Source organism: Mugil cephalus, chromosome 16, assembly GCF_022458985.1.
Source record: "Mugil cephalus isolate CIBA_MC_2020 chromosome 16, CIBA_Mcephalus_1.1, whole genome shotgun sequence".
NCBI lineage: Eukaryota > Metazoa > Chordata > Actinopteri > Mugiliformes > Mugilidae > Mugil > Mugil cephalus.
Window position 1 is genome coordinate 15,870,680 of NC_061785.1, and position 9,954 is coordinate 15,880,633.

Sequence of the window (9,954 nt, forward strand, 5' to 3'; positions counted from 1 at the left end):
TTATTTAGGTATTGAGGAACAAGGGAGTCTATGAAAATGTCAAGTTTGTACAACAACAGAACTTCTGGGTGGGCCCAAGCTCTGTAAGTATTTTCAGTCTACCATGCACTGCTAATGCTTTGTTCAGCTCTTGCATGTCCTGGTTTGAATTTTGTTTTCCCTGGCAAGGTTTACAGAGAGGCGTATCCGCAGGCAGCCCTGTGCTGCTCGAGACGCTGAACACTGTGCAGCCCATATATTACCCCTCCCCCACTAGCAGAGTGCACGCAGCTGCTGGAAAATGTTGTACTCATAGACAACATCGAGCACCCCTAAAAACGTTCCTTTTAGTTTTGCTTTGCAGGTTGTAGATCAACCACTGTCCACAGCTTAGATTGAAGCCATCGGCCAATGCTGATGTAAAAAAAATCGGTATCGTTATCGATCCTAAAAAAACCCACATCGGTTAATCTCTAGTGTTAATCAATGATAATGCACATTTCGTGCCTCGAAAACTATGTAGCTACATCTGCATAAACTCATACATGCTAAGAGGGAGAGGGTTTGCTAAAAGTACTGAATGGTTCATCTCGAATGCTAAATTAATGCTAATGCTGGAAATACTTAAAAGTGGAGGACTTGTACAACAAATAAGTACAGTAAGTACATGTAGCATACATACACATGGGTACCAGAGGCAGCTGAAATAAATAAGAGCACAAATGGTTGAAATAGATAGATATTCGAATTAAACATATTAGAATTGTTAAAATATTTAGCCTAATGGAAAAATATTTGAAAAGGGTAGACACTGCAAATGGGTCAATAGTAATGGCTACATTGTTGAACTTATTAGCTAAAAGTAACAGAAAAATAATTAAATACAATTGTAACAGCCCTATCTATAAGCTTAAAGTCTCAGAATTTTTTTAAAAAATTGTTAGCTAAAAGTAACTGACAAAGAGTCTCTCCCAGGGGTGTCCTCCCACCCTCCCCTCAACCAGTGTCTACCTAGCTAGCTCCAGATGTCCGAGCCCCTCACCCTGAGCCCAACAGTCACTACCCAGAGTTCACGGCCATGGGTGAGGGCTGCAATGTAGATGGGCTGATAAATGAAAAGCTTCTCACCGCGGTTCGATACAACCTGTCTAGCTCTTGCTCCACTCTACAGTCACATACAAACAACACTTCAACTCCTTCGCTCGGGCCAAACACTCACCTCCATCTTCCTCAGTCAGTCAACCGTTCCCCTCATGGCGCCTTCGCCTCAGACTCTCATTCAACAGCCATTGATTGTGTTATGCGAGTCTGTCAGTTTCTGTCAGTGTGTGCGGGGTGACTGACTACCAACAATAAAAGTTTCTTTTCCCAAGTACTGATGTGTCATTTCTGCCGTCATGCAGGAAGCCCTGATTCACCTGGGGGCCAAGTTTTCCCCCTGCATGCGTCAAGACGAAGAGATTCACAATCTGATCCAGGAGAAGAGAGCGAGGGAGAGAGAGTCGGGCTGCTGTGTGAGGAACGATCGCTCCGGCTGCCTTCAGACTTTGCAAGAGGAGTGTTCGGTCAGTGAAGATTTTACAGACCTTAAACGCATCATTCTTTATACAACCTTAGCGGAAGGTGTATCTCAAGAAATGTGTGCTCCCAGTGCTTATGGAATAAACTTGATATATCTAATAGAAAAGTCACATTGAGCATCTTAAGGCATTTTTCTGGATCAGCAATCAGTCTCAGCTGCTCAGTCAAAATGAATGGAAAGTAATCTGTCTGTCGTGCACTGCAGAGCACCCTGGCAGTGTGGGTGAAGTGGCCTCAGCACCCCAGCGCTCCGCATTTGAATGGTGAAGTGCGGCAGTACGGTTCAGTCTGCCATCAGGACCCCAGGTAACACCCAAGTGTTGTCTCCTGTATCAGAAATCCCTCTGTGATTACTATCCTGCAGTGATGTAAGCCGTGGACTGTATCGTTTTGTCTCAGTCGCTCAGTCTCAGTTATTTTATTTACGATTAATTTTGCAGGATTTGTCTGGAGCCGGCCTCGGTTTCACCTCACGAGTGGCCGGATGACATCACCCAGTGGCCAGTAAGTACATTTCCCATTTTGATGACGACGTTATCAGACGCAGATCACCAGAAATGAGATTAAGTGTGGACCATTGTTGAGAGGACTGATAGGATGATTGACACATTATCAAGAGGCTGAGTAGGAAGATAAAGTGTCCTGATGCTGCACCTCCAGTGAACCTTTGAACTGGTGAGTTGTGAATTATTGCATGACATTGTAGAAACCAGCGCTGCAGGATTGCTGGGTGCTGTAATAGTAAAGGGTGTGTTTCTGAAGGGACAAAGGAGAAGACTGTAAAAAGAAAAGTCAAGGAATTGACTTCAGTTGAAGTGTTGTTTTTTCGGTGTCATAAAAGGAATACATTGCACAACTCTCCCTGTCGTTTCCTTTCAGGTGTGCACGCGGTACAGCTCCGTGAATCACACCACCAACCTCCCCCACATCGACTGCACCATCACCGGCCGGCCCTGCTGCATCGGGACCAAAGGACGGTGAGGGCCCATGTCCCTGAAAGGCTTGCTAACGTTGGCTGCCTTCATGCAGTCAATATACGTTAATTTAATCACTAACAACAACTGAATGACAATAAGCCACTTTGTGTTGTAGATGTGAAATCACATCCAGAGAATACTGTGACTTCATGCACGGCTACTTCCATGAGGAGGCCACTCTCTGCTCTCAGGTGAGGTATCCTTCCTTTCATGTAAAACATTGCTCCAGGTGAGGCTCGAACTCACAACCTCGGCATTGCTCTGCTGGTCACTGTCTTATAAGTACCGCGCGCTGACCGATTGCGCCACTGGAGCCTGTTGTACCAGGACGACGTGAAAGTACTTTGCCCTGAATTCAGCACTGTTGTGGTTCATCCACAGGGTGGCGGCAGACTGACTGTTTTTTTCTTTTTTTTTCTCCTGACCCTGTTCCAGGTGGCTTGCATGGATGATGTGTGTGGTTTGCTGCCTTTCCTCAACCCAGAGGTCCCCGATCAGTTTTCCAGGCTGTGGTTGTCTCTGTTTCTTCACGCTGGGTAACCATGTCAAAAAAGACTCGCATGTACACAGCAGCCCCGCAAAACACTTTGCTGACCCTGCCTCGTGCGTCTGCAGGATCCTGCACTGCCTGGTGTCGGTGCTGTTCCAGATGACGGTGCTGAGAGACATCGAGAAGCTGGCGGGCTGGCTGAGAATCTCCATCATCTACGTGCTGAGCGGCATTACTGGCAACTTGGCATCTGCCATCTTCCTTCCTTACAGAGCGGAGGTACAAGCCGGTCATTTACAGGTTTTGTTGTGTTTGTGTGAACCAACCTTCAGTGCCTGTATTCCCCCCCCTTTTTTTTTTAATCTACCTCTCAGGTGGGTCCCGCAGGCAGCCAGTTTGGCATCCTGGCCTGTCTGTTCGTGGAGCTGTTTCAGAGCTGGCAGATCCTGGAGCGACCGTGGCGGGCGTTCGCAAAGCTGCTGGCCATCTCAGTCTTCTTGTTCTCCTTCGGCCTGCTCCCCTGGATCGACAACTTCGCCCACGTCTGTGGTTTTGTGTCAGGATTCTTCCTGTCCTTTGCCTTCCTGCCATACATCAGGTGGGCGAAGAAAACGGATCCTCATAGCTCTCGGGTGCTTTTAGATCTGCTCAAAGAAGGAGTGTAACAGTGTTTTTCCGTTATTAGGTAGTTGAATTAAGGGCGGGATTATTAGTTTTAAGAGTAATCCTTAATGAAATGATAAACTCGGGTGTTTTGTTTTCCTCCTCCAGCTTCGGGCCCTCTGATATGTACCGGAAGCGTGTCCAGATCTGCGTCTTCCTGCTGGTCTTCCTGGGTCTGCTCTCCGCCCTGGCCGTTCTCTTCTACGTCTACCCCGTGAAGTGCGAGTGGTGCGAGTACCTCACCTGCATCCCGATCACGGACAAGTTCTGCGAGAAGTACGACCTAAACGCACACATCTCCTGAGCTTCAGTCTACGGCAAATCTGCTGGACTGTTTCTGCACTGGTCGTTGAAGGATGAACTTAAAAATGAGACTGGGCGATAAACAGCATTTCAGGATTTTGCGTACTTTGGAAAGGTACACAATGAGACTGTATGAATAAATGCTTAGCATGCAAGTATTTGACGAAAATAATCCACACGCATGAGAATGAAAGAGACGACGTAAAGTTCAGTGAAAAGGTCTAATGACTGATTTATGTGTGGTTGATCTCTAGCTGGACTAATGAATGACCAGTCACACTGGAAGACGGTTACAAATCATTTACCTCTCTTCTTTTGCAAAACCGACCCAACAGCACCACTTAGTGGCCAAAAGGACCATTACAGTAAAGGACTTGTGTTTCTTTTTTTTTTTTTTACTTTTCTATTGATGTTCAAACTGTTTCGTCCAGTTACTGGATGTCCTTCGAGTTAAAACTCGCCAAGAATTTAGGCACTAAAACCTTTAAATGTGCCTTATTGATAAACACAACCACACACATCTCGCCTGTTTTTGCCATGTACGTGTCAGCAGCTCCTGACATTAGGAAGCTGCTTTTCACAACCTGACAAATCATTGATCACATTTGTTTTTACATCAGTGGTGTGGTTTTACCGGCCTTTACCAGCACTTCAGGCACAAACTGATTGTTTTATACATTCGCCGTGTGTTATGTCTGTACATAAAACACTTTGTTAACCTGCTATGTTGTGAATTGCTGTTACAAAGGTCATTTAGTGTGTTTTTCTATATTATTAAATGTGGTAGCGTTTTAGCTACCTGACAGTAAACACGAGACATAAACTTTTTCTGCGTGTGGCTCAGAGGTTATTTGCACCCACGCCCACTCACCCACAGACACATTGACAATAACATATAGAAGCTAGAGCAGCAATGAATGAAAAGATTCATTTAACCCATCTCTATATAAGAAGGAAGTGTAAATTTACCCTAAAACTAGACCGTGCATACATGACTTCTATGTCTGATACAAATCTATGGTATTAAATCATTACATTCCTACAATCCTCCCCTCACAAAATCGTCTCTCTCTAAATTTAATGTGTTTTTCTTATTTTAGAATATAAACTGGCCTCGTCTGTTCGTCAGTAGTCAGTAACCTCCTTAGTATCCAAAGATGAGTTTGACAGTGTCACCTTCTAAATCATAAATCATGCTGGAGACTTTGACTTTTAGAGAGGGAATTAATTAATCTGGCTGTCATTGTGCTGAACTCCAGACCTTATATCTCTGTTACAGGGGATATTTACTGGATACAAAGACCTGAATTGCACCTGCAGTTTAAAGAACACATTATTCTGATTCATATAACACAAATTTAAAATCAGTCTTAGACCTGCGTGCAGCTTGAAACTGATCCCTGCAGCTACAGGTAAGTGTCTGGTCGTTAACAGACTCTAGTCACGTCACTTTCAGGTGGACAGCACCCACACCCACCAGTCTTTTAGAAGTGAAGAAGCTGTTTGGATGAATGCCATGAAGAAACTCCAGTCATCAAGATCTTATTGGTTAAATTCTCTTTCTTCTGCATTTTGGTCAATGTGTTGGTCTTTTTTTGTGTGTGTGTGGGGGGGGGGGGGGGATCCATAATTCAGTAAATATTAAGCCACAGACAGTGGGATAGTTATGTCTGGGGCATGGGATTGGCTTTATTGACATGTCTGGCTTAGAGACAAGTCCAGGTGAAGCATTCAGCACTGAACTCCCATTGAAGTAGTCTGATTCTGTTGAGAAAGAATGAATACGTTTTTAGTTATGGATTATTCTTTGGTTCATTGTACTAACAGGCTAAAAGATTTCTTATATCCAGATCTTTTGGGCAAGTAATTAGCTACTTTCTTCTTCTTTGTATGCACAATGCATCACACCTGTTAGCTAACAGCTGGTTCCTCTCCACTGATTTTGTGCCACCAATCGGACGACTGTCCTCGTCAAGAGTGCTATTTCAAAGCCTCGCAGCCGTGTGACGTGGCCAACAGCTAGTGCTCTTCCAATTCTCAGTATGTACATGACCAGCTACAGTCCAAATGTGTTTTTGTCTAACATGTTCATTAAGGATATTGATTGCACTGCTGTTTTGATTACAGCAGGACTGTCCTCTGTCCTCCCGTCTGTCCCTTCACAATATAGTCTGAACTATCTAAGTAGATTACTCATCCATTTGCTAGTTGATGGAATGTATGTTTTCTTCTTCCTTTTTTTTTTAAAAAAAGGGCTTCTTCATCTTCAAAGTAGCAATACGCTTTTCGTTTTGTTCTCTTTAGCACCCCCTGTGGTAAAAGGTGGTAACTGCAGCTGTGTCTTTGAATTTAACCCTGGAGACAGACTGTGGCCTGTGTAGCGTCACAACTGAATGTCAGCTCTTGCCAGAAGTGTCACCTCTGAGTGAGATGGATCACGACACAAGTCCTTCATGCGTTAACAGTGATGTCTGCCTTTGTGGTCGATTTTCTGCAGTAATTCAATTGTGTTCCAGCCCCTGCTCAATACACTGACCTTTTATTATCACATGATTTACACTGAAACTTGTTGAAGTGTAACTGTAACAGTTACAAAGCAACAACAGTGGGAGCTTTTGATTTGAATCTAGTGCTTGGAAATAATTTTTTAACAGAGTCAAGTTAAACAGTTCAGCACAAATGACAAGAGTGTTTGTTGCGACCTCTAGATGGCAACCCAAGACCAATATCTAAAACTTATCTGCAGCATGAACGCTGCTGGAGGAGTTAAACTTGAATTACAGTAACATTGTTGTGGCGATCTTTGGGATTTGAATGTCATTAATTCAAGCAGAAGGTTTATTAGCGCACTGAACTCTTATCAGCGCCTCTGATGCCTCTGTGTGCTGAACCGCTGGGTTTGTGCATTCTAGCGGGTCCCTCCCTCTCACTTTGAGCGCACACTCACACACGTGGCTGCTTTGGCATTCATTAAGTCTTGTCTGTAATTGAGTCTAAATAAGTGCATACTTATGTTCGAGAGGAGCTGAGAGGCCAAACAGCACAAACACAGATGATGCTGATCTACGTACACAATATAGCAGAAAGTCTTTTCATACGTGTAGGTGATTCAGTAATAATTGGTTGTGGCCTTACATTTTATAATGCAGTACAGTGAGTTACAGTACAGTACATGTCCAAGGATATAACAATTGAATGATAATGCAATAATAATACAGTTTCATTTCAAAATCCAGTTATGGCAAATTTCTCCTCATGCACACTGAAGCAGACAGTGAGAGAATGATGGAGACCTTTTCTGCGGCTAGTTGATGTTATTGAATATCAAACAATTTGACATTTTGCTCACTGGATTACATCAGGAATTACTCGCCAAAAGTTTGTAGTGACCTTTCGGCGTTTTGTCATTCATGTGTGAGCTGAACGGCCCAAAAAGGACTAGGCTGCTGGAAGGGTACCGGCTGAGGTGGCAGAGCAGGAGGAAGGTCAAAGGGAAAATAACTGGGTTCAGTTGGCAAAATGTGATCGACTCCTTTGGCGAGATACAGACACCACAGATACTGTTGTTACCACTGTTATGTCTGCACTGCAAACATGAATCAGAAGCTTAGCTTAGCTTAGCGCAAATACTGGCTTCGTTTGAATTCACATATGTGCTCCTACGTTGCTCTTCCCAGAGACCATGAGTTAAGGTAAGATTGATTGATTACTACATGGAAATTCATGTTCACCTGTGAGAACATTCCTGCCAGGCAACCGTTGGCGTCCAGAAGCCGCTGAGGCTACGACCGGGCAACTTGACGTAGGAATTAAAGTGCGTATTTCGCACCTCAAGGTTTAAAAATCATTTTTTGCTTAGAAGATTAGTTTCCGATAAATCTCCACTGACTTTGACCTCAACCAACCACTTAGCTTTAGCTGCTAGATGCTAAATCCGTTAGCGGCTAGCTTTTTCTATATTTCATTTGGACAGTTCAGTAGAGGTTAGTAGAAAATGTTTATTTAGAGAATAAAGCCTGGCTACTGCAGTGTGTGGTTGACAAATCACCTGGATAGTGTTCGCAGGTTTGAAAAAACAAGATGGTGACTGCCAAAATGCCAAATTCAAGGCTTCATAATATCTACAGTCACATGAGTCAACCAAACCTGTCAGAGTATGAAAGTGAAGCTGAACGCTACGTAGCTCGCTGGATTTGAAGAGGAACTATAGCGTTAGGTAATAATTCTGCGTGTCTTCTATCTTGACTGACCCTCAGGTAACAGATATCGTATTATATCAGCTGTGGGAACAGTAAAATGTATGCGTGCTTATGAGTGCCTTAATAATCAGGTTTAATTACCAGAAGTGATTCAATATGCAATATATGGGACATAATCAATGGAACAGAATACACTGAACATGTACTGTGTGCAGAAGTGGAAAACACTGGAAGGCCGAATGATATGATTGTATTGAGAACAACTTGTACTTAAAGGTCACCATGTATTTTCTGAAGATGTCTCGCGGGGGGAGCAGGATGCGCCGGACCACAATCTAACAGAGAAAGTGTGTCAAAGAGGAGAAGGAGATGAGCCAATCAGGTGTTTACTGTAGTAATAGAAAAGAACTGCCCCCGCGAAGGCAACTCAGATCCAGACTCATATCTTTGTATGTACTGTGGTCTCCACACTCTGCAGACTGTGAATAAATACTCGTACTCGACGTCATTCTCTCGTCTCCTTATTCCTCACATCAACGGACCCGGAGAGGAGAGGAAAGCAGGGCTAAATTCCTCCTCAACAATTTGGGGGCTCGTCCGGGATGTGAAGGAAGAACGGAGCGAGGACATTTGGTTTAAACGATCGACAGACAACGGCGAAAAGAGACAGAGCGCTCGAAACTGAGGTAAAGCAGAACCTGTTTATCGAATCTGCATTATTGGCAACACTAAAGTAAAAGTCTCTCTAAGCCGGAAATGTGCCATCAGTAAAAGACGAACAGACGAGTAAAGCGTGCGTGAAGTGAAACAAAGTAACAAGGTTCCTGAAGAAGAAGAAGAAAAAGAAAAAAGGAAAAGCGCTAAAAGACGTAAGTGCATTCTAAATTGTAGCAGGGCTACAGTCGACTATCCCGGTCGTGGCGGACCCACCGTTGGCTCGACGGGGTCACGGAGTGAGCTGGGTTAGGGCCCCGAGGGGTGGGGACCCTCAAATTACCTGAAAAGACCTAACTGGGTTAGGCATATAGAATATCTGAAATTACAGATCGTTGGTTTGAGTCCATGGGGTTATAGTCCCCTAAATTAGAATACCTGAAATTACAGGTGGGAGGGGTTTGAGGCCCTGGGGTATCTCCCCTAAAGTAGTATAGTCTGCGGACTAATAAGGTGGAATTCCTGTGGAACGGGACTAGCCCTCACGAAGAAGTCGGCACATAAGAATTGGCAATAAAATTAAAGAGAGTAGTGCGTCTTGGGTTGGGATTGTAATATATATATATGTATGAGCTCTAATCGTGTTGTCTTTGTGTTTGTGTGTTCGCTACGAGATTGTCAAATAAAATAAGTGTGAAATACGGGGTGGAGAAGTTCTGAGGTGTGAATAAATACTCGTACTCGACGTCATTCTCTCGTCTCCTTATTCCTCACATCAACGGACCCGGAGAGGAGAGGAAAGCAGGGCTAAATTCCTCCTCAACACAGCTTTAAACAAAATGTAAATGTCAGTGATTAGGACTTAAAATTACTAGTTTCATACCACACAGATACATGCAAATATGATCCGGGTCTTTGTTGTCATGATATGAGCTGATGGAGCAGCTAATAGTGACAAATTAATGACCTCGCCAACATACAAATTCTAAAGAAAAAAAAAATCAGCTCAGCACTCATCTTATTTTGTCATCTAGCGTCTGCTTGGCCTAATAGAGGCAGCACCAAAGCCATTACCCCCCCACCCCCCAACCACATTCACTGCGACCTC

The 9,954-nt window shown here is 43.9% G+C and overlaps 1 protein-coding gene and 1 non-coding gene across 8 annotated transcripts in view; one reads left to right on the top strand and one right to left on the bottom strand.

The window, feature by feature from the left end:
* Nucleotides 1–4,821, top strand: part of rhbdf1b (rhomboid 5 homolog 1b (Drosophila)) — a 34,456-nt gene extending 29,635 nt beyond the window's left edge. For all 7 annotated transcript variants that reach the window (XM_047609878.1, XM_047609879.1, XM_047609880.1 and 4 more), the window contains 10 exons: nucleotides 9–83; nucleotides 1,383–1,544; nucleotides 1,766–1,866; nucleotides 2,001–2,064; nucleotides 2,440–2,537; nucleotides 2,653–2,728; nucleotides 2,973–3,073; nucleotides 3,153–3,306; nucleotides 3,402–3,625; nucleotides 3,799–4,821. In XM_047609878.1, the coding sequence (XP_047465834.1) occupies nucleotides 9–83; nucleotides 1,383–1,544; nucleotides 1,766–1,866; nucleotides 2,001–2,064; nucleotides 2,440–2,537; nucleotides 2,653–2,728; nucleotides 2,973–3,073; nucleotides 3,153–3,306; nucleotides 3,402–3,625; nucleotides 3,799–3,994 (1,251 nt within the window). In that variant the 3' untranslated portion in view covers nucleotides 3,995–4,821. The remainder of the gene's footprint in view (nucleotides 1–8; nucleotides 84–1,382; nucleotides 1,545–1,765; nucleotides 1,867–2,000; nucleotides 2,065–2,439; nucleotides 2,538–2,652; nucleotides 2,729–2,972; nucleotides 3,074–3,152; nucleotides 3,307–3,401; nucleotides 3,626–3,798) is intronic.
* trnai-uau lies at nucleotides 2,759–2,852 on the bottom strand. The gene is made up of 2 exons: nucleotides 2,815–2,852; nucleotides 2,759–2,794 (listed from the first exon to the last, which is right to left on the bottom strand). It is a non-coding gene; the product is annotated as a tRNA-Ile (tRNA).
* Nucleotides 4,822–9,954: the final 5,133 nt, after the last annotated feature.